The sequence below is a fragment of the Stigmatopora nigra genome, chromosome 2, assembly GCF_051989575.1.
Source record: "Stigmatopora nigra isolate UIUO_SnigA chromosome 2, RoL_Snig_1.1, whole genome shotgun sequence".
Taxonomy (NCBI): Eukaryota; Metazoa; Chordata; class Actinopteri; order Syngnathiformes; family Syngnathidae; genus Stigmatopora; species Stigmatopora nigra.
The window spans coordinates 980,871-1,004,158 of record NC_135509.1 but is presented as its reverse complement, the minus strand read 5'-3'; the positions used below and the strand labels follow the sequence as shown (position 1 = coordinate 1,004,158).

At 43.2% G+C, this 23,288-nt stretch overlaps 4 protein-coding genes across 12 annotated transcripts; all 4 read right to left on the bottom strand.

Moving 5' to 3' along the window:
• Nucleotides 1-187: 187 nt before the first annotated feature.
• On the bottom strand, nucleotides 188-7,142 carry prkg3 (protein kinase cGMP-dependent 3). Of its 8 annotated transcripts, XM_077739952.1 has the most exons (23): nucleotides 6,243-6,307; nucleotides 5,963-6,053; nucleotides 4,296-4,392; nucleotides 3,939-4,001; nucleotides 3,740-3,866; nucleotides 3,255-3,421; nucleotides 3,079-3,192; nucleotides 2,903-3,008; nucleotides 2,759-2,822; nucleotides 2,614-2,691; nucleotides 2,443-2,531; nucleotides 2,133-2,198; nucleotides 2,014-2,061; nucleotides 1,900-1,941; nucleotides 1,728-1,839; nucleotides 1,522-1,658; nucleotides 1,365-1,454; nucleotides 1,147-1,288; nucleotides 913-1,076; nucleotides 680-796; nucleotides 544-606; nucleotides 391-466; nucleotides 188-320 (listed from the first exon to the last, which is right to left on the bottom strand). In XM_077739952.1, the coding sequence occupies exons 1-23, from the start codon at nucleotides 6,266-6,268 to the stop codon at nucleotides 234-236; spliced, it is 2,166 nt and encodes a 721-aa protein (XP_077596078.1). In that variant the 5' UTR covers nucleotides 6,269-6,307; the 3' UTR covers nucleotides 188-233. The 8 variants fall into 8 exon arrangements, with proteins under 8 accessions (XP_077596078.1, XP_077596094.1, XP_077596086.1 ...); XM_077739968.1 differs by lacking the exon at nucleotides 6,243-6,307 and adding an exon at nucleotides 6,997-7,049 and having other exon boundaries at nucleotides 1,522-1,839; XM_077739960.1 differs by lacking the exon at nucleotides 6,243-6,307 and adding an exon at nucleotides 6,403-6,598 and having other exon boundaries at nucleotides 1,522-1,839.
• Nucleotides 7,039-9,954, bottom strand: LOC144212289 (phospholipase ABHD3-like). Its single transcript, XM_077740037.1, has 9 exons — nucleotides 9,599-9,954; nucleotides 8,944-9,104; nucleotides 8,665-8,847; nucleotides 8,557-8,602; nucleotides 8,374-8,486; nucleotides 7,979-8,152; nucleotides 7,846-7,894; nucleotides 7,616-7,781; nucleotides 7,039-7,542 (listed from the first exon to the last, which is right to left on the bottom strand). The coding sequence occupies exons 1-9, from the start codon at nucleotides 9,716-9,718 to the stop codon at nucleotides 7,346-7,348; spliced, it is 1,209 nt and encodes a 402-aa protein (XP_077596163.1). The 5' UTR covers nucleotides 9,719-9,954; the 3' UTR covers nucleotides 7,039-7,345.
• Nucleotides 9,955-10,209: 255 nt separating this feature from the next.
• fdft1 (farnesyl-diphosphate farnesyltransferase 1) lies at nucleotides 10,210-13,661 on the bottom strand. 2 transcript variants are annotated; one of them, XM_077740023.1, is made up of 8 exons: nucleotides 13,423-13,661; nucleotides 12,542-12,639; nucleotides 12,090-12,273; nucleotides 11,875-12,003; nucleotides 11,608-11,799; nucleotides 11,365-11,541; nucleotides 11,065-11,217; nucleotides 10,210-10,992 (listed from the first exon to the last, which is right to left on the bottom strand). In XM_077740023.1, the coding sequence occupies exons 1-8, from the start codon at nucleotides 13,519-13,521 to the stop codon at nucleotides 10,774-10,776; spliced, it is 1,251 nt and encodes a 416-aa protein (XP_077596149.1). In that variant the 5' UTR covers nucleotides 13,522-13,661; the 3' UTR covers nucleotides 10,210-10,773. The 2 variants fall into 2 exon arrangements, with proteins under 2 accessions (XP_077596149.1, XP_077596143.1); XM_077740017.1 differs by lacking the exon at nucleotides 13,423-13,661 and having other exon boundaries at nucleotides 12,542-13,378.
• A 357-nt stretch (nucleotides 13,662-14,018) lies between these two features.
• On the bottom strand, nucleotides 14,019-18,074 carry gata4 (GATA binding protein 4). Its single transcript, XM_077740051.1, has 6 exons — nucleotides 17,340-18,074; nucleotides 15,611-15,777; nucleotides 15,400-15,525; nucleotides 15,236-15,317; nucleotides 14,919-15,085; nucleotides 14,019-14,846 (listed from the first exon to the last, which is right to left on the bottom strand). The coding sequence occupies exons 1-6, from the start codon at nucleotides 17,875-17,877 to the stop codon at nucleotides 14,721-14,723; spliced, it is 1,206 nt and encodes a 401-aa protein (XP_077596177.1). The 5' UTR covers nucleotides 17,878-18,074; the 3' UTR covers nucleotides 14,019-14,720.
• Between the last annotated feature and the right edge of the window lie 5,214 nt (nucleotides 18,075-23,288).

The following is a 23,288-nucleotide window of genomic DNA, read 5'->3' as shown; positions in this document are numbered from 1 at the left end:
TAGAAACGACTTCTGATAAGGTTCTGTGTTAATTTAACCTTATCTTATATTTGCCAAATGAGGCTCTACGGAGTTGTGAGTCATGAGCCGGAAAAAAAAAATCTGATTCAGTTGTCCGGTTTTTCCTTCATGGCTAAAATGTTTTATGAAACGAACCCGATTGATTTATTTAGCAAGTACCAGAAGGGTAATTCATTTTTGGAATTTATTAAAATTGTCACCAGTGTTCCAGTTTAAAAATCCCGATCCCAACCTGAGAATTCCTCTTCAGCTTTTGTTTGGTCCTGGGGGAAGCGGTCGAAATTGATGTAGCACGGGCCCTAAAAGTTGGAAAAGCAAAAAAAAAAGTTGGAAAGGGGAAAAAAATGTTAAAAAGCTGGGTGGACTCACTTTACGTATAAGACGAATGGTGGGTGCGTCCAGTTGAGCCATTCGAAGTTTGTGCCAGTTCATATTACTGAACCACCTGTAATTTAAAAACAAATGTAGATATTTTCAATATAGATACATCTATCACTGTGACTGTCAGTCAGGCACGTCTACCTGTGATGTCGTACATCTTTAATGCCATTTTTGGTATTTCCTAGCCTCTGACCAGGCCGCGGTCTGCAAGAAAAAGGACATCACATAGTTTGAAAATATTCACGTTTTTTGACAATACTTTAAGATACCGGCTCACCTGCAAAGCTTACTGATGATGGATTTGGCCGCCTCGCTTAAATACGGAGGATAGTTGAGGACGCCGTCTAGGATTTTGGCGTAAATCTTTTGAGGTTCCGAGCTTGAAAAAGGAGGGCTTGGTTGTCGATCAGAAAATGAGGAGATAAAAAAAAAAAACAGTGTCAAATGTAATTGTATCTTCCTTATTTACATTTTATTATTTAATTTTAATCAGGATTTTGTTGACTGTACCTCCCCACCAGAAGCTCGTAAATAAGAATTCCAAGCGACCAAAAATCCACAGCAAAATCATGCCCTTGGTTCTTGATGATCTCTGGCGCCATGTATTCCGGCGTCCCCACAAACGAGTACGTCTTCTCGCCGCGGACCATCTCTCTGGCAAAACCAAAGTCCACCTGCGCCAGAAGAAAATAAAATCACGTCAACATGCTTTCAGAACACCGGACAGCGACGAATAAAACCCACCAATTTGACGTAACCGCGCACGTCCAGCATGAGGTTCTCGGGCTTCAGGTCTCTGTACATGATGCTCTTCTTGTGAAGGTACGCGTAGGCCTCCACCACGCACGCCGTGCAGAAGACGGCGACTTGCTCGTCAAAACGTCCGCTGGCCCCCGAAATGCATATTGTTTTTCCCCGCCCGGAAATTTGAATTTGGAGCGTTTTTGTTTGCGTTTCCTCACACTTCTTTGAGCTTGGTCCAAATCTCGCCGCCGCCGCAGAACTCCATCACCATGTAGATGTAACGGGTGTCTTTGAAGGCGGCGTGAAGCCTGAAAAAAGGGAAAATGGCGGGTTTACACACTCGGGAGGGAAATCCCTTGAGAAAACGGCGCGTACCTGACGATAAAGTCGCACTGGATGGCTTTGAGGATCTTCTTCTCAAACAACATGTGCTCCTCTTGCCGCTTGGCTACGATGTGCTTCTTACCGACTCGCTTCATGGCGTAATACTTGCCGTGGTTCACCGTGGTCATCTGCAAAAAAGCGTCTTTTAAACCCCGTGGACAGCAACACGGGGCGTTTGTCGAGAAGGTCGGCGGTACCAGTTGAACACGTCCGAAGCCCCCGACGCCGAGGGTGACAGGGTCCCCTTGGTAGCGGCCTTCTTGGTACAGCACGGGGACCAGGTCTTTAAATCTTAGCGTGGAGCCGAGGCTAGCACAGTGAGAAAACACGTTAGCGTGCTAAATGTAAACATTTTCTGGATGTTCTCACCTGGATTTTTCTGGCGCTCTTGCTTCTTGGAGCATTTTGGAGCTGAAAATGTTGAAGTAAAAAATAATTAGGAAGTTCTAATGGACTCCCTAACCTAACAGGATCGGGGCGTACTCGTCGAATAGTTCCAAGTGCTCCACGGGGATGGTCTCCTCGAAGACTCTGTGAAAATAAAAAAAGGCTGTGAGACGGCATCATGATAAGAGAGGGACTTTCTACCGGCTAGGACGTACTCTTTGTCAATGGAGAAGCAGGTTACGGGGCCGTCCGCCGTGCAGGTGGCCGTTCGCAGGACTTCGCTGCGGTTCACACAAAGGTCAGGCATTCCACCGTCAGATTATTTGGGATAGAAACACACAAGAGAAAAGATGGCAGATGAAGGCAATGTATATAAACTATTGCAATGACAATGTTGTCTAAAATTGTGCTACACTGTTGAACATCCAATTTAAGTACACTGAAAGCTGGCATCATCATTTTGCTAAATGTAGAGAAAGCGCGCCCCCAAATGTCCTCGGGCGTGCGAGGCGTTGCCGTGGTTACCGTATGAGGGCCTGCTCCCCGAAATGCTCGCCTTTGCCCATGCGGCGAATGGGCTTCTGAAGACCGTTGACGTTCTTTGTCACCAACACCTGAAGGAGGACAAGTACAAAATAAAAAAAAGATGAATGCACAAAATTGTATATGCCATGTGTGAGGTCAGCAAAACAATACCTCTCCTTTGAGGATAATGTAAAAAGTGTTTGCTTCTGCTCCTTCTCGGACAATCACATCTTTGTTTTGGTACTTGACCTGTGCAAAAAATATTTTTGTTGGAGAACCAAATGCAAAATATTAAAATAGTTGAATTTGACAATACTTCTTCCATGGAGTCAATTATTTTGGACAACTGGACGTCATTCAGGTCCTTCAGTGTACGAGACCTTGGAATAGAAGGAGAAAAATTCAGACTCCTAATTTTTTTAGCGCGTATGTTTTTACACAATGCAGTTAGCTAGCGTACGTCTTCAAAAATCCGAGGAGCTGCTCCCGTTTCTTCTTGGACTTGTTGGTGATGATGGTCCTGTACGTTTGTCTCTCCATGCACCAAAGTCGAACCTCAGTCTTGGCTTAAAAAGACAAAATAATTAATTAACAAGACAAAATGTGGCTATTTTTTCCCCCTCGAAAAGTGCTAACCTTTGACTGTGGCCGTTCGCTTGCAGTTGTACAAAATGGCCAACTCGCCAAAGACGTCACCGCCGGTCAGGGTTCGGAGGTCACGGCCAGATTGCGTGACCAGGAGCTCGCCGGCTAGAAGACATTTTGGAGATGTGACGTCAGCCGCTTTTCCGCCATGTCGGGGACGGGCTCACCTGCCACGATGTACATGCTGTCTCCTTCCGAGCCTTCTCTGATGACCTCGCCGCCGCGGGCGATGGCCAGCGTCTCCAGGAGGTCCACCATCATGGCGATTTGCTCGTCGTCCAGGCGGCTGAGGAAGTCGTTCTTCTGGATGGATTTCACGATCAGGGCGGTCTCACTGGGAATCAGAGAAAGACTCATTGGGATTGGACGCTTATCGCCGTCAGTGGCTCAGTCAGGAAAGGGGGGAGTCAACTCTAGTAAAAATTGCAGTAAAAGAGACCTTCCACTAGGTGGCAGAAAAATAGCTGTTGCCAATTGGGCACCATCTTAGGCCTTTTTTCATTTAGGTTATTGTTTTAGTTTTTTTCACTCGGGTTTTTAAAATCAATGTAGTTGGCTTGTTCTTTTATTAATTGTGTAATCATTGATGAAGCTTTTTATTGGTGACCTTTGAGTGGTGCTGTTTATCATTTGTGGATGAGGCCCAACCGACCTGCTGGTTTTCTTGACTCTGGACTTGAGGATGTCCAACGTTTCCTGGATGGGTTCCGACGCGATGACGGCCGCTCGACTCTTGCGGAATTCGGCTTCATTGTCGATGCCGCTGGAAGCCGGAAATTCTGAAAGAGTCGAGGAATAATTATGTGAACCGTTTGGTCGCTCGGTTGCTTTTTGTCCAATTATTTTCTTACCGATGTCGTGGTATTGAGTGTGCAGCTCCTGCAGAAGTTTTTCTTTCTCCTGGAGCCGTTGCTCTACGAGAAATATTTTGTTAGGCATTTCATAAATTAAAAATGGACAACAAAATTAAAATAGCATTATAAAAAAATCAATAATAAAAATGCCAGGATAAAATGTGTACTTGTTTTATGTAGAAGGGAAACAACTGAAAATTAGGGCCAAAAAATCTATTTAAACGCTATCAATAATATAAACAGTCATTCAAAACACAGCATTTGGAAAAAGATTGACAATTGTAATCAACACAGGACAAAATGGAGGAATAATTCATTTTGATGAAGAGGATTTCCACTTTTAATGGCACACACCGAGGTCTTTATTTTGCCTGTGCAGCTCTGTGTTGATGAGACATTGCTTCTCCAACTGCTGCCTCAGCTCCTCCATTTGTTCCTCCATCCCAGCTGGCTACAAAAGTCCAAAGCAGAAGAGCACCAATTGACAACACGCCATGAGCCGCCTCAATAATTCAAACCCTAAGCAGCGTGGCTGCCTTCTAATGAGCTCTTTGTTTCCTCACACTGGCTGTTTGTGAGACAACAACTCCCTGGCGCTACTCCACAAAAAGCCTTTTTGTCTCTTTTTGCATTCTTAATCCGAAAACGCACTTTCATTTATGGAAAAACGGCGTGGGGGTGCTGGTTCCACTCCTAGGGGTGTGCTTACAGTTGATTTTGAATTATTCACTGCTTACTTCCTGTTGATTTGGGGCTATTTACAGGTCACTTCCGGTTGATTTTGGTCTCTCTGTAAGGCAAAAGACTATAAAATAGTGCTGAGTGGCCTCGCACTAAAATACATGCTTGATCTATTATGGTTTGTAATCTATGGGTCACTTACTTGATACTTGATTTATAATAATTACACTGTAAAAAAAACATTATTTATAAAAAAAAATCATCTTGTGACTGCAAAGAAAGACTTTTAAAGCTAAAAAGAAATCATTAAAAAGATCTCCCTGGAAAAACAACACTAAAACACATTTGATTAAAACCTTGATTGATGTTTCTTGCATAGAAATGCATATCATACACACATTTGCTTGATGAAGCAAAGGTCTACTCACCCGCAGGCTCCAAAGTGAGCTCAAAAGATCGTTGGAGAACGCCGGGTCGCCCGCATTGGCGCCCCAAAAAATCCCCGAACCCGAATTTTGCCTCTCTTGACTTTCCTTCTTAAGCAAGCCTTCCTTTCGGCTTCCCGTCTGTCTGTCAATCTCAGAATCTCTTTTCGCCCTGAATCATTTACAGTCACCTGAAGCTCCTCCCCCTTTCCAGGTGGGGGGAAATGCTATTTTTAACTCATTCAGAGCCGTTAACGGCATAAAACATCCAATCGGTGGGAAGTGGGAGGGCGGCAGCCCATGGGCAAACGTATCTGAGGCTTAATTTTTGTCACGTGTTAAAAATCTATTTTTAACATGAGTTATTTTTAGTTAGGATGAAATTTGTTATATTTGAATCACCCTCCCACCGATAATGGATTGGACATCTATTGATATCAATGGAGCTGAGTCACAAAAATTGGCCTGTATGCGATTTCCGGGTTGTCCAATGTATCTTGATGAGGTTAAAGGTTAAAGGGTTAGCATCGTGACAGAGGGCGTGGGCCTTTTATGGCCACTTCAGAGTTAATTATTGATTGGTCGCCATGGTTAATCAGCAATAGCGCTGACCCTCAAGATCAGATGAAAGCCGGCAAAGAGGATATGGATTTTTCTTTTTTTTTTTACATTTGAATTGAGAAAACAATCTGTACATTACACATATTGTAAGAAAAATATTTATTTTCACATTAGGTTTTTTTCCTTGAATTTTTGTATATTCCAACATCTATTATTTGACATAACTCAAGTTCTTTTTCTAAAAATGGGAACACAAATTGGGCAATTCTCAAGACTTTAACAGCTAAATAATATATTTTACAAATGAGTACAATATTTAAAAAAAAAACTGTGTAGTATTATGTAGTGTCTTACCTTGTAGTAAACAAATATAATGCGTCCCACTTTCTGCCATTTCTCATACACACGTGAAGCTGATTGCAGACTCAAGATGCACTTGCACCGCCTAGCGGAATAAATGCAAAATTTCACTTTGGTCGATCGAAATTATGTACTATTCTAATTAGCATACAAGTGAGGGTAATAGCCACATTAAACGGCGGAAAAGAGAAATTTAATGAAAAATTCTATCCTCTCTATAAAAGTAACTAAAGTATTAAATAATAACACACATTGAAGCAAAATGTATACATACCTATAACAATGAGGACTCGTTTTCATGTAGACGCTTAATTAAACATTTTCTAACGTTTTAAAAACATGTTTGTACATTACGGACTAAAAAGTTAACACATAGAATACCCTTTACCGAATTTCAATAGAACATTCTAGGGAATTGAATGGAAAATACTTACAAGGAAAATGCTGTTTTTTCGACGCCAACGGGTGTCAACGTAATTACTGTTACTAAACAATTGTCATTTTAGTAACTTATAAACAAGTCTTTGTTTCGTCCGTTCCTCTTCCTCTTTTCTGAACCGCTATTGTAGTTTAATTTCTTTTAGTTTTATATTTTTCATTCTAGTACTTTCTTTTCGTGTCGTGTTTCATTTTCCCGCTGATTTCTTCAATAAGGCTATCTGCGCATGCGCAATAGAATGTACATGGACCGAACCAATTTGCTATCGCAGTAACTGAGGGGTGCCCTCAGGACCCCTACGCTTTGAGAATCCTTCTTTGGCATTTTAGCGAAAGGACTTTAATCAAAATCATATTTAATGTGCGTAAATACGTAAAATCTTAACTGACTTTTTGTGTATAATGATTTTGAATGGGGCGGGGTGTTAGTAACTTGAGACTATATGCATCCCCCATTCTTGGCTAATGGTAGATCCCCAAGTGTTAATAATACTACTATAATCTGTATTTACATTACACTATTAAAACAGTTAAAAACTATTTAAAGGACACACAATAAGCATTTATCAAAGTATAAGTTCTTTTCATACCTGCTTTATTGAGCATTTGTTCTTTTGACAATGCCTAAATAGGTGGTCTCTCGTTGCCATGGTCACCGTTGATTTAATGACATGTTTGGATGGTCCCAAACGCGCTTCTAATCTATAATTAGAAGGTAGAATCAGACGTCAAAACATTTTGAAGACAGCGGTGTTTAATGTGAATCAATTCTGTGGTTCCTGAAATAAATATAGACTATTAACTCATTCACCACCATTGACGGCACGAAACGTCCAATTAGTTTTGATCGATGGCGTCGTCAATGGCGTTGTTACAGTACGAGGTGAGGTAGATTGACACTTGTCCTACAATGTGGGTCGTGTGTGGGTACGTCTACATTCAGATTTGTGAAAGATGGCAAGCTTTGCGGACTTCTTGCGGGTTATCCAGGACGGCTCGCGCAAACTGGCTGAAGACGCGCTCCATGTAGCCGGCGCCACGCGGGAATAGACCCTCCAGGAAGGCGATGTGGCCTCCGTGGGACGTCACCAGGAGGGCCACGTTGGACAGATCCTTGGCGATGCTAGTCGGGAAGGCTAAAATGCGCGCAAACGGGGAAAATGGACGCTCAGATAGTGTAAACAAACAAAAGTCATTTAAAATGAATACCATGTTCCGGGGAGAAGGGATCATCAGCCGCGTTGAGGCACAAAATGGGCACGTCGATACTGGGAAGCTTCTTATCCGGACTGGCGTGACGGTAGTACTCCGTGCAAGTCTCGTATCTGAACAGCGGTGCTGTGAACCGCTCATCAAATTCACGGATGGTGCGTGCCTATGCAAAAAAATGATAATATCATGACCAGTACCCATAAAAAAAGTCAAAAAGTGCTACCAACCTTTAGAACGTAGTCAGTGTCCACCACTTTTTTCAGAATCCTCCCGTGCCTGCAACAAAAATCCAGGAAAAACAAAACCCATTTTGCTCCAAAATGTCCTCATCCCTCCCCAAAATGGATTCCGTTCACAAACCTGACGACAGCCTCGCACAAGCCTCGGGTCAGGTGGCGGTTAAATAAAAAGCAGTTGAGTGGTTCCTCCATGCTCTCGGCCGACTTGAGGGCGTCCCACGGGACAGAGACGGTCAGGCCCGCCATCAGGCCGGACTCGCCACCTTTGCGGCCCAAGTAGTTCAACAATAACATCCTGTTAAAAACACAAAAAGACAAACACGAGAAAGATTAACTTGACTTTGGATTTGTCAACATCACCACTAGCTACGACTCACATTGTGGCCAGAAGAAGGCGCTAACTGGCTACATTTTTCGGCCAAATGCTATAGTAGTTCCAACAATAACCACAGGAAGTCGCTGTTTCCCCTCAATAGTAAACCCAAGTATAATAAATAAGATAAAGAATGAACTTACCCTCCTAAAGAGACGCCGACACCCAAAATAGGGGCTTGTGGGTAAATATTTTTCACATGTTGGACCACACGCTCCAAATCAGACGTGTTGGCTGCACAAAACGTGATTGGCGTCTGACGGGTGCGGAGAAAAACAATTAAAAACAGGCAGAATGGTTAAATTGGAGACTTTTACGGGACTTACAAGCAGCTCTTCTCCTCCAAAGCCTCTATTGTTGAAGACCACACATCTAGGAAAGAATACATTTTAATTGTACTCGGTGACAATAAAGTTATGGGATTTTTTTCCTACCTGTAGCCGTGGGCGGCGGCCTGGCAGACGGCGTGCCGCACATACGACTGCCGGCTATTGCCCGTCAAACCGGGCAGGATGAGCACGATGGGCCGCGTGGACGTGTCCGGGTAAGTGGGGCTTACGTCGTTGTCTGCCCAATCCAGCGAGATCTGACCGCCGTCGTCCGTTTTGATGAGTTCGCTGTGTGGGAAGTCGGGTTAGATGTGTCAGATCGGATTTTAGCGGTGCCGGAGTTATGGATTTACATGGATAAACATTCACGGGATTAAGGTTTACTTGCGATAATCCACGTGCGGTCTGGATTTGATGAGGAAACACACGACGGTTTGAAGGCGGCCTCCCCAGCACCACAATGTTGGACGGAAGGTCTCGTTTACTATGGGGCAGCGTTCCTGGAGGAAGTCGCGGAACGTCTCCCCGCACACCAGCAATGGCCTCTGACAAGAGAATCACATGTCAAACTTTAAAACAACAACAAAAATCACGAACATACACAAAAAAAAAACGATAACAATCGGCCTAATTAAAAAAAATCTAAATTGACGCAATACATATTAGTTACACAATCAAGTTTGCGTCAAACGACACCCTCTAGCGGTATCAAAACATAAATCACTGTCACAATTCGGTCCTGTTTGGTTATTACTATACATACATGTTTACCGAAAAACGGTATGCCTGAATAGTTTTATTTACACTAAAATCATATTGATATATATAAAGTGACCTAAATAATAAATAAAATACACTTGAATAGTTTTTTTCAATGCGCAAATCCAGTGCTGATAGTCAAAATTAGCCTAATCTTACTTTCTATTGTGTGCCTACATTTCACTTTGTGATAAGAATGTTCATTAAAACACCGATCTCAGTGAAATAAGACCATTACGCAAAGATCGCAAAAAAACGAAGCACTACCGCGACTCCTCACCTGACTCTTACGGCCCCACAGGTAATACAAAGCGGCCGTAAGGGAGCACAAAAGCACGGTGTCAGCCCTGGAGACGATCTCCCACTGGAGCGTCCACAGCTCCAAAAAATACAGCAGCATAGCGGCGAATCCGGGAAGAAAAAAAATGTTTAAAAAGCCAGCGAGCTTTATGGAGATGTTAAGCGACACATGAGAAGACAAGCAGGTAATCTGCCGGCTCGTTCCCGTTAAATATTTACAATGGCTGCCCGAATAACGGAATCAGCCACACTTCCGGACCGGTGTCAAGATCGTGTATTCGAACAGAAGCTTCACTACCAACGGTCACTTCATTTGGCGCAATGTCATTCCGTGACCCACTTTCGAGATAACAATATACGCATGTGCAGACTTCGCGCGTATCACCGTGAAAGACTACAAACATGGCAGCCAGCCCGATACCAAAATAAATACGTAGTATACTACTACTCAAATATAAAAAGTACCTTTTGTTTTGACTATATCTAAACAATGAAGCAATAACTTCGTTAATAGATATACTATAATCATAATTATTGTATCCCAGTGAAAAAGTGCGTTTGATTTAAATGAATAAATAAAAAGCAACAATATTGTGGTTGCCAAACTTTAATAAAGAAGAAAAAATCAAAATATTTTCTATTTACCCAGATATGTACATCAAAATCTATTCCTCACATTACATAGCAATGTTTTATAGCTTGTCTTTGGTACAGTGGCAATGAATTATCATGTTTAAGTGCCCTTGACGGCAATAGGCGTCCAATCTATTTTGACTGCGAGGTCAAAATACATTGGACGTCCATTGCAGCCATTGGCAGTAAATGAGTTAAGGACACTTTACTAGCAGCTTCAAAATGTATTCATCGTAACTGAAAAGTTTATCTTTCCCTTTATGTACAAAAACTATTTCCACATTTATTTCCATTATATACTTCCATGATTTCAAAATGTATACTAAAAATAGATACTTTTATCATTTTTTCCAACCACTTATTTTCAAAGCCAGTTTTGCAAAAAAAAAAAGCTCAACACAAACCCAACAAATAAAACCGAATCCTCAAAATCCTTTTGTCAGGAAAATGTCCGCTTTTAAAACCGCCAATGTCAATCAAGGAGCGTCCGGCAAAAAAAACAAACCCTTCTTGCGTCCAATTTTACTGTCCCTGCACGTCACCGGCACCCTGCGCCTGCACCGTGGCACTCAAGTACTGCCAGCTAACGGCAGCTAGCAACATAGCCGCCGAGAGGTACACGGGCGACATGTGATGGCTCCGAACCGGCAAGCCAGACGACTGCGACTTCTCCCGAATGACGGCGAGGATTCCCAGGGTGCGGTCCCGGGACGGGTCCGTCGGGGAGACTTTGAGCAGAATCTGGAATAAAAATAACATGGTATTTTTGCACAAATAACATTTTAACTCTTGTTATTTTGAAAAAATGGCAACCTCTTGACTGTACTGGCTGATGATGTTCTGCACAGACCGCATGTTGGTGGCCTCCATCATGAGCGTGACAGCTTGTCCCTTTCGGATTTTGACCACACCTTGGAAGACCAGTGGGTTGTTGTAGCATGATGACAATGTAGCTATTGCCATTACCTGGTGAAAAAAACACAGAAAAATGTGTAGTTTAGATAAAATACTAAAAAAATGGATTGGTTGAATGACAAGCCAAACTAGCATGCTGTTTTTATGCTAGCTTCATGACAAAGCTAATATCTCAGCCTACATAAAGCTTGAACAAACCTGAGGGATGGCACAGAAATTGAAAACACTCTGGTTACGGAGTCGGCCCAGATAGGCGATGACATCAGGGACGTGGCGTAAAGCGTCCGTGACCAGCAAGTTGAGACACGACAGAGCCGATTCCAACTTGTCAGGTTGCGCCAAATCCTCCAGACGGCCCGCAAACTGGCTCCACGCCTTGCATAAGTAAAATATGTCAAATTTCCGTATAAACAAAGATAAGGATAAGGTTAAGAAAGCCACCTCTTGTGGCCAGAAGGCACGTCCCTCCTTTGTGTCCTCCAGATAGTCTCGTATGATATTAGTTTTTTGGAGGAACAAGCCCATGGAGTTGGCTAAGTCCGTGTCCCAGCCCACCTCCGGGTCTTCCAGCTGGGACGCCGAGAAGAGGCGAGATAGGCCGATACCGACTAACCCTGCCACATAGTGGCAATACTGACAAACAAAAACAAACAAAATAGCAATACAGCCCAAACTTAAAGGCAAATTTCTGATTTCACTTGAAAGCACCTTGTCCCACTCCTTCATGGATCCCACTTTCTTCTCCAAAAACTCGGCCATCCCGACTCCCATCCGATGGCAGATGTCCGAGATGACCTCACGGTATTCTTGACCCAGGTTCCGGAATTCCAAAGATATCTGTGAATATTTGACAGACAGTTTTTCAAAAGGGGTTCGTTCAAACCACATCATCCAAAAATGCTCTTTCCAAAAACTCAACCCACCGTGGGAAAGTCCTCCAGAACCTGCCGGTCTTTTTCCCGGCTCTCGCTGAAGCTCCAGGTGTCCTGGTAGAGGAAAGTGTGGAAGTTGTTGAGCATGGGGACTTTCTTGTCTAGAGGGATGCTCATATCGTCCTCCACTGTGTCCAATGCTCGAAGGACCAGGTAGAAAATGCATACAGCATGTCTGAAATAACATAATATACATAAATAAGGCTGGCTTTCTGAAAACATGGTCCTTAATTTAAAAAATATATATCCAAGCAAATCCTCCATTGACTGTCTATTGAATGACACTGACACAAAATGGCCGACAAGTGATGACGGCCATCCTGACACACTCCCGAGCTCATTACGCACTCGCTCTACATGAATGTGATATCTCCGATGTCAACATGACAGGCGTGCAGGCCACGCGGACACGCCCCTCTTTTGTATATTTGTTTACGACTTACCTCAGATCGCCGTCCAGGGCCTGGATGACGGCCGCAAAGCTCCGACTCGTTTGGTTCAGGTACACGTAACACATCCTCAAGCTCTGGCTCATGGACTCCTGGCAGGAAAGACAACACAAGGCCGTGTGACGTCCGTAGGCGGCAGTTCTCAGGGCGCTGGAGGGCCGGGCGACCTCCTGCAGGGCCCGCTCGCCGAGTCGCCACACCGAGAGAAGCGTTCGGGGAGAGGCGGGCGTCTGGCCCCGCGGCGCCACCAACAGAGATCGCTTAAAAAGAGCCAGGGAAATGGGACACTTGCAGCACGCTCCGGCGGCCATGCGTGGACGACTGACAAGTCGCAGCGGCTCGGCTCGACGCGGACGGACATGTAAAGGGCGAGCAGCTGCTAAGCCAACCTTGGTGGGGGCCGCTAACCTAAAGACGGCGGCGAACCCCGCCCCCTTCCCCAAACTAACTTGTCGCAGTCTTCGTATAAGTAAACAACTAAACTCCTCCTCCCACTCGGATTCATACGTCAAATTCACCACCATCTTGAATGTGTACAGATGCTACTTGAGCTCAAGCATAGTTAGCATAACATTCACGTTTAGGTTATCCAGTGGAGGCTACGTGTAACTGCACAAACCTGTAGCTACTGCCAACGTCCCCTGAATTTATATTTACAAACAAATCTCGACGTTCCACCTTATATTGCCACAATAACGCACCAATTACTGCTAATTCACCATAAACGTAACGTTTTGAGCTGTAATTTTGATTTCATCGGCGTCATAATGTCAAAAACTGTTACATAACACGATATAGCATTTAGTCGAATCCAAAATATATCTCTTTTCATTTTTCGTGGACAGTAAATGAATTGTTTGTGCATTTTTACTCACGTAATCCAATTTGGGCATGACAGCTCGGCAACCTCCCATTTTAAACTTAAAGAGGTTGTATATCTCCTCCGGGTGGCCCAAAGATTTTAGGATATCCATCTTGCAGTCTTAACACTCAAAGAGACTTTAAAAATCGCACGTTGTTGATCTCCATTCACAACAACGAGTAAAAAAAGATAGCCGGCTATTGGAAAACACTACACGAGTGTTTCAGTCTCCCATCTGGGGCCAGATCGACTCAGGCCTCTGATAGGCTATCATGCATGGCCTCAGTGAGAGCCAGCCATTCAGCGAGCCGAAACTCTGGTGTGATGTCCCGCCTACTAAAACTCGGCATTTCATTGGCCCTTCTGTTCATTCAGCTTCCCAGGTGCAAGCAGCCTAGCAACCGTTGCTAAAGACTAATACAGATAGTTGAAATTACGCAAAAATGAACAATAATTTAAAAAGTGTTTCCCCTACATAAATATGACAATCGACGAGTGTTTCAAATGTTGAATACATGTTTTCAGCCGTTTCATTTATATGTAACTTTAAGCTAACTAGCTAATTAGTCTCTTAAAAGGACGTAAATAAACAAAATGACTCCATTTTGAGGTTCACTACCCTTTATTAATCATGTCAACACTTTAGCATCGCTTGCTATTTGAGCCACAAAGAGAACATATCGTAGGTAGTGTCATGCTCGTGCATCTTTTGGGTTTCTTTTTGCAATATAGCCCAACATGTAATTATATCTTTACCCATCTATACTGGAGTGACAAGCATTTACTTATATGTAAATAAAATTGGCTTCTTTAGGGTTTATTACAGCACATTTACACACCAAAAAATACTGTACAGTCATTTTACAACAAGCCTACACCACAATTCTTGATTATGCTGTCTTTGGAAATAAATATTAAAACAGGGTTTCTAACATGTACAGCTAAAGTTTTTATACCCAAAGCTGAAATTGATGGCAAGTATTATTGTGTATATTTAAAAAGTTGACAGTCTTTAAAAGAGTAAATCATTTCAGATGGTAAAATATGTTGGTGAAATTGCACAAAATGAGAACAGTTAATGTCACTTTCTCCATGTAAAACATCCCTTTAAAAAAAGGCCAGTTTTATTCATCCCAAAAAAAAACAGTTGACCTATATTAAAATAGGAAATCATGTTATCTGGATATCTTAGGACAAAAAAAAACGTTTTTGTTGCATTGTTTCTGTCACAGTTGGATGTGTCAATCAATACTGACCTAAAAAAATGACTCTGACCTGAACCAAAGCTCAGACGTTATCCGACGTCGTTTTCTAAGCCAAAATAAGGTTGTTCCACGCATCAGTTTTGGAGCCTGGAGTGCCCCCGTGACCCCCAGAGGGGATTTTTAGAGCCAGGGGCCCCCCTTGAGCCGTCATGTAGGCGGGAAGAGTGGAAATCTGGCATCAAATACAAAGAAAATACCTTTTTTATCTAGCAAATGGATCTGCTCAAGCAATATTTATCCATACCTGCGCGTGTGTGTACAAACTGGGAGTCTCGGGTTCGGTTTTTATCTGCCGACAATCCTCGGACATGCTGGAGGCCCCCGATGAGGAGGAGGAAGAGGAGGAAGAAGAAGAAGAGGAGGATTGACCCCGTGGAGTGTTGTTTGGTGTCACTGGAGTCCCATCACTGCCTAATTAAAAAAAATAGAAGAGCAGTTATAATTTTGTCCACAGGAGGGCGACATTTTCATCAGATTTTTGGATTCGTATGGCTTTTAAAGGCCTTATTATTGCTATGTTTTTAATCGGGCAGGTAAGATTAAGAATCCTTTAAAACTAACTTGTTTGACTCTTGTTCAGGTTCTTGGGTTTACGTTTGCGGGTTTGAATGCCTTCTTTTTTCATGGCGAGCGGTCGAGGAACCTGGCAAAAAAAGGAATGCTAGTTAATGAGCATGTTTGAGTACCTAAATAGATAGATGGAGTAAATTGAAATTGGTTTTTACCCCGTGCAGTTTCATGTAGAGTCCACAGGCGTTGCAGACGGGCTCGCCTTCGGCATTCCGTCGCCACAGAGTGGTCGTGGTGGTGTGACAGTTGGTGCATGATAGCCCCACCCGCCTGGAAGCCGACTACGAGACACAAAAACATTTCATGTGTTCACCTTTTTTGAAATTATTATTATTTAAGACTACTTCAGGGTGCCCTTTGACCTACCAGTCGTCTCTGAGGCTTGATGAGAGGTCTGTTGATGCCATTCATCTTGTGGTAGAGCCCGCAAGCATTGCATAGGTAGTGACCCGTGCCGTCCCGCCTCCATAGTGGCGTGGACATGGCGCCGCAGTTGACGCATTCTCGGCCCTCGGCGAAATCGTCGAAAAGGTCTTGGTGGGGAAAAACAGGGTCACTTTTCAGTTTAGCACACTTTTCTAGCCATGACAAATTCTTGCTCACAAGTCAAAGCAAAAAACAAAACAAAAAAACTCTCAAGTCAAGTCACTTCTACCCAAGACTTTTATTTCAACCAGCACTGAAAACCATTTTTTGTCAGCTTTTGTCATTCCGCACTCAAAGTATTTTTTGCAAGCGACACAAAGAAAAATATTATTTTTTCCGCCTGTGTGTTTTTGTAAATATAGATTAACTTCCAGAAAAAAAGTAAGCCATGTCAACCTTCAACCCCGATTTACGGATGAGATGCGTGAGGCCCTGTCGCTTATCTGCCCGGCAACCCCCCTTAAAAAGCCCGTAGATAAAGAAAAGGCTGGAAATAGAGACTGCATGGAAGCCTCATCACTTATAGAGACGTACTATAGCGACGCAGAGTCTCGGCCTGATAACGCGGCAAGGGACGGCGTGCTCAAATATTGCAAATGATGTTTTGTTGTTGTTTTTTTTCTGTTTTTTTTTTTTTTTCATCCGACATTAATCTCTCGATATCACGTCCAAGGTTGAGCACGCAAAACAAAGGAAGCTAACCTTGAGCGCGGAAGCTAATGTAGCCAACACATCAACGCCAGACAATACATTTGTTGTACTAATGTGTCGTGTGGAAATGTCAGCGCGGCTCCTTATCGCCGCCGTCTTTGTTTCAAAAACACGGCTTTGGCACTTCAGGGGGGTCAAAGGTCAACGCGGGGAAATCGGGTGGAATTTTGATGTCATTAATAATGACTTTAACGGGGTAGTTGCTATGTTAAGTTTGTCTGAGGAGATGTTTGTCGAGGAAATTTGGGTGGTTGACATTGGATTGATTTTCTTATCTTGGGCTTTAATTTAATTTAAATGTTATTGGTTCATATTTACAGTAGTCAAAGTGTTTTTTTTAATGGCTCAAAGTGGATTTGAAATGTTTTTAGAAGTTTCATTTTGTGTTGAAGGGTAAATTTGAGGTGTTTATTTATTAAATTGGTAAAAATGTTTGGATGCAGGATCACTTTTAAAAATAAAATCTTATAAATGCGACTTGCGTTCGTTATTTTATTTATTTGCTTTTGTGTCTCGTGGACTATTTCGCAACACCCCTCACAAGTCAAATTGAAACTAAAATAGACACGTTTAATTTTATTTGTAGTTCACTTTCTATGAAATTGTAACGAAATGCATAATGCAGTTTTAATTTAGATTATAAAAAAAGAAGTTTATAATTGGAGCACTGCTGCAATGAATTTGACTTAAATAAATGAGAAGACGTTTCTCAAACTAAAGCTCATTTGTCACTTTTCAAAACGTGGGAGTCGTTAATAATTGATTTATTTTCATGAGGAAAAAATGAAATATTTACCAAGTCAATTTACAGTAATGTGTAAAAATATATAGGTGACTTTGAAGTAAATTCGTTTATTTCTGAGCACAAATCGGCAGTTTTACGGCAAAATTAGCCCACAAAAAATAGAATAAATCTAAATTACCATTTCATATTTCATATTCATAACGAAGTGCTCACCTATATTGGGGTGCCTCGCCGCTCCGGTGGAAGCACCTGGCTGCAAGCCGTGGAGCACCGGACTGTCAAATGGAGACGCGGACCACGTCCCCCCCACGTTGGAGCTCACATAAGCCGGGTACGGGCTGTGGTAAGAGCCGCCGAGCCCCCGGCTGCCGTACAGCTCTCGTCCGTTCGGGGAGATGCCGAGTGGGCCTCCATACGAGGCCGTCGCCGCTGTTGCCTGGTCCTTGATCCCGGAAGAGAGAGGAGGACTCCCGGAGAAGGAGAACCGTGACACCGCCGGGGAGTGGTGGCTGTACGAGGCCTCGGTGCCCGACTGGGCCCAGGCGGAGTGGGCCGAGGTCGGCGTACTCGCTTGCGACGGGGCGCCGGGCGTCTGGAGGTAAGGCAGGCCCGGGAGCACCGGCGGTGGTGCCACCACTCGGCTGCCGGCTACGAAGACCGGCGAGCCGGTCGAAGAGCCGCCGTGGCCGTGGAGGAAGCCGGCTTCGTAGGACGGCGGTCCGTGGCTGGCGCTCATGATTCCCTGGTACATGGTCGTCGCGGTAGTTAATAGTTAGTGGTTGCTAGTTAGTATCCGTCTTTGCTCGCGCGAGAAATGACTCGATATATTATTAAAAGAACGATAAGGAGATTTTTGAGTTACATCGAATTGTTGGGGGGAAAGAGGGAGGGGAGGTCGCGATTCAATCTTATCAAATTAACAAGTGAAGGGAGAGAGAGAGCAAAAGAGGAAAAGAGGAAAAGAGGGGAAGAGGAGGAGATCAACATCACGCTCTCTCTCGCTCTCTCGTAATCTTTGGTTTGCCTCTCTCTCTTTTTACTTTAAAACATTCCCTTTAGAAATATACCCCTACGATTGAATAGCTTCGTTTAAGAATTGGCCTTAATAAATGGCATAATTCACGTTAATAGACAACACTGGCTGTTTTATTATCTAATAATTATTAACGACAACTTCAACGTATCTATTTGAGCAGTATTTGCCCCCCTTATAAAATATATAGTACATAGATATCTTTACACATTTGCATTACTCCTCCTCAAATTCGCTTTTTTAAATGTAAACCAATTTCTAATGTATTATTAATATTATGCCTAACATCCATTTTTTCATAATTGTTTAATGCAATCACATATTTGAGTCTTATATTAGGGCTAAAATATGTTTATTATGGGTTAATTTGTGGCATAATGCACATAGATAGAAAACAGTGTATTTTATCATACAATAAAGTATCAAACAACCATATTTATGACATTAAATTAATTAATTTCGTCCAAAAGTAAACAAATTGGAATTCGGCCGCTTGGGTATCAGTGTCGGTCACATGACGTCGTATTGATTAGCACTGTTTCATCATTAGCGCTGAGCGGCGTGCCGATGATTGTTTAATCACATGCGTTTGAGGTCAAAAGAAGTTTTTTAAGATGGATTTTTCTCTTTTTTTTTTTGCCGGTTGAGCGGGATGACGCCAAAGGCCGTCGCCGCGTGCGTGCTGGCGTCTTCCTGGAGCCGGCAGTCTGCCCATGTGTGTGCGAAAGGGGACTGACCCCCACATGATTGAGTCTCCGAGACGGGGGACCGTTTTCCTGGTGCCTGTTTGCCAGACTTTGTGACTTGCATTTCCTCCGCGCTTCAAAAACATACCTTGACCCCAAAAGGATGTCACGGCCAAAAAACATTTATTCATGTGGACCCTTTTTTTGCCATTTTTGGTCCATTTTGATCAATTTTTGCCTTCGCGCCCCCCGATTCCCATTTAAAAACGACATTTTTACGTTGACCTTTTCAAATTCTGGGGTTTAATAGGCATTTTCTAGGTGGGATGACTCATTAATTAGATTGAGGAATAGCGTACCATGATTTTTCAGTTAGTGGCACGGTGGAGTAGTGGTTTGGAATATGCGGCTCGCAGTTCTGGGGTCGATGGTTTGATGCCAGATGGCTCCTAGGACTTGCATGTTTTAAATGTACTTTTTTAGATAAAAAAAAGAGTTTAATTTAAACAAAATATATATTTTTTAATTTTTTAACACTATGACTAAGTATAAATAAATAAGTGAAACATTCTGTTTTCTATTCTAATCTAATTGATTAGTATTTCAGGGTTAATCATTTTATGGAAGTAGCACTTATTCAATATTTTATTAAAAAGTACATAGGTCCACAGTCAGTAAACTACAAAAACAGTATTTATAAAAAAGGGCAGTATTTTAAGGAGAATTGACAGTAAATGGTCAAACTTAGCGAGACTCCGTTTGTTTAGCCACTGAACGCTAACATTCAGGTTAGCTAAAGGTGAGATGACATCATCACCACAAAGGTGTCTGCGGGGGGTCAGGAAAAGTTCGTCAGGTAAGGTCGAGGAGGGGTCAAGATGGCCACCCCCACCTAGCCCCTCCTCTTTTACTGCAAACCGGTGCAGAAAAGGCGGCTCCGTCCATCCGTCCGTCCGTCCGGGGACTGTCAAAACACAAATAGCCGATAACCCCGAGAATATTCCTGTTTGGACAAAAAAGAGGCGGGGCCAGAGAGAAAGCCCAGGGAAGATGCCACCAGACGGGAGGGCCGGCAGAACACAAAAGAGGCTCCTCTTATCTCCCCCTCGGTTTCTTATCCCTCGTCGGCCGTGTTGGCGTAACCCCCGATTCCCCCGCGAAAAATACAACGGGCCCGCCCCCTTTTTGGCCCGGGCCCGGACGGACCCCTTATCAGCGGGGGGATGACGTCACGGGGGCCCGTCGGAGACGGAGCACGATAACGGGCGGCGGTGGGGCTGTGGGAACCGTCGACGCGGCGGCGGTGGCGGCGGACAGTTGGCACGTAGGCCGGCAAAAAAAAAAAAAACTTGGACGGTAGGAAAGGTGTTTTCTTAAAGGGGATGGGAGGTGACTTGTTGTTTGTTGGGGAACTTGTTTTCTATCTAGTTATGTCAAAAAATACATTCATAATATCTGCCATGAACTAAAAAGAGGGCAACATTTATTGTCATCCTTTTAGCTAGCCCGTTAGCTAACTCGACTTCCAGAAGGTACTTTTTAATGAACATCTGGATATTTTATCTCCATAGAAGAAGAAAAGCTAACAAAAGCTGCATTTTTTCCCTCTTGGGGGCCATCGGGTGCAAGTTTGATCTAAAACCAAGCAAAAGGCCTCCAGCCGACCAACTTGTCGGCGTTCACATCATTAGCCGCAGGTGCAGCACTCCCAAAGCGAACAAACAACCCCCCCTTGTCGACTCCCACTTCTCCTTCCTCCTAAACGCCGTTAATTCTCGTCCCCCAAAGCGCCTTTACGTCGTTTTAATAGCCCGAGGGGAGGCGACGGCGCCGTCCATCCGCCCGCCGCGCACCTCGCTTTACCACGTTCGACCCCCCCGCCATCAACATTTTCCGAGATGGATCTCTCGGGAAAGGGGGGGCGGAGACGCTCTTATCGGCGGATAAGACGGAGAAGATTCGGAACGTTCGCTCCCACATTCGACGATCGCTCCCTTTCTCTGGCTTGACCTCTGCCGGGGTCGAGCGAGCGGGAGGAACAAAAGGGTGGCCTTGACGGAAGGGGGGGTGGCGGTGGTTTAAGATGGGGGGGCGGGGCTTAAGAAATAAGAAGGCAAGCGTTGTTTTGCGGCCTTGGAAGCTAGGAACTGACAAATCGGGATGACCAACAGGTGGAAGTGAAATGTGATGCTTAATGACTTGGCTGGCTAATTATGTGAAGGGGCGGGGCTAAAGACAGGACCAGGAAGAGGGGCAATTTAAGGTTTTAATGAGAACAATTGTCGTATTTATAATGGTACTATCACATGATCATGAAAATGAGACAAAATCAAGATATACTTCATTCGTGACAGTTTTCCACTCATTTTTTTACGTTAATAGTTGTCCAATCCCTTCTTACTGGGAAGTTTGGCAGCTCTCTCTGTAAAATCGATGGCTGTCACATGATAACTGACTAAATATGCGTTTTGTGTTTACTCAGCTTATCTTTGTTGAGTGAACGAGCCTATCGTCTGACTGCCGGACCTCCCAGTTCAAATAAATTAGGCAACTATCGCACTTGGCAATTGTAGGGATGGTTTTCTACTGTATGGATGCAATTCATAAGACCACACGTATATTTGTAATGATGCCAGGGCTCATTATTCTTTTTTAATTGGGCCAAAGCGGTCAGGGAGGTCTGGCCAAATGCTGTCTTTAAGTAAACCGACTCAAGTGAAACACTGAGCAGACATGAAGTAAAAAAAACACAAAATGTTGTTTTCCTTTGAATTTAGGCCATGAAAGAAACCTCCCAAATGTTTTCCAAAGGACAAGAATGTACTTTTAATATCATTACTTTCATATAATTAAGTAGAAGTGGAATTTGAAGATTATTGAAATATCAAGAAAAAAACAGTCGAAATGCACATTTGTTGCTATTTCATTCTTCTTCTTTGGTTAAACTAGCATCGTTAAGCAAGGTGGTGCACCGCACTGCCACTCATTGGTTCACAGCAAAATTACACCAAAAAATAAACGTTAGCAAAACATTATTTCACAAAAACAGAAGAGTATTATTATCGTATTACTGTTGTGAAATGATAATGTGATAATCGTAGAATACTAAATAGTCATTTTAATTCTTAATTCATTTTGGCAAACTTGAAACTTTTACTTTTAAGTTCTGATAAGTTCTCCTTTTCAAGTCCCATCCAAAAACAGGAAAGATTTCCCCATTCTAAACCACTTCCCTGCCCAAAACAACATTAGCATCCCCACTTTAGTGGCGACCATGTGCTTGTGTGGCGTCTAAGGAGAATCCATCAAAGCTTATCGTTATAAGTAAACACGACAGAGTGGACAAAATGTCCGCCAGACTCGCTGTCTAACCGCGAGCCCTATCTGTGACCAGGGACTGATGTGGCGCTGGTTTAGTCCAAAACCGTGTCTGGGGGGCCGAGAGTAGGGCCTAACCTAAATGTTAGATCTATACTATGAATAGTACTACTGTATTCTAAGAGCTATACGTTTTTTCCCTTTTAATGGGACATTATTTTGGCTAATTTAAATTGTAGAAAATCTTGAGCATTGAGACTGTACTCTCAAGTTAGCATTAGCATGTTGTGACTTCAACGGTGCATGAAAAGCTGACTTATCATAAATGCATACATGACATGCTCATAAATCATTAGGGAATTTATGGCTGGGATGGATCAACCGCTGTTTGTGTGTGTGTGTGCGTGTGTGTGAATGAAAATGGATTATTACTGTATGTGATAAGTCATTTTATGGCAGTGTTAGCTCTGATTTATTGGTTAGCGTTGAAAAAATATGGCATGTGGCCTAATTTTTTAGGCTGAAATGCTATTTTTTTGCTTATTTTTGGATCAAATTTTCCAATTAAGGCATCTAAGATGCAATAGACTGGTGATTTGACATCGTTTTTGTATGTTGATGACATTCCCATTGGGTTAGCGCGTCCATTTAGCGATGTGATCTACTTGTTACAACACCGCTGATAAGCAGAATAAACAAGCACGCATTGTTTGCTGCCCTTCCAAAGTCATGTGATCGAACAACAACAAAAAAGTGTCTCCATGAGTGATATTCCACTTGTCCATCTTTTGTACTCCTTCGAGGTTTCCTCCAGTATCCGCGCCGTCGCTTTAGGAGCCCAAACCCCGACCTTGATAACCTTTGTCGGGCCGGGTCAAATGTCACAAGCCGCGGGCCTCGGCCAGTCGGCAGATTGAGTGGTAGTGGATGATATACAGTAGGAAGAATGGTCCCTTTGGCATTTGTTTTGGTGGTTAATCAGCGGGTGTGTATTGTATTTGACCTTCGGGTCAACTTGTTAGCCGCCGAGCACCAAAATGCAACTTTTTGTCTTCTTCAAACACAAATAAAAGTCTTTCCACCGAGAAATATTTGTACTTTCAAGTGGATCCTTCTCCCCGCTTA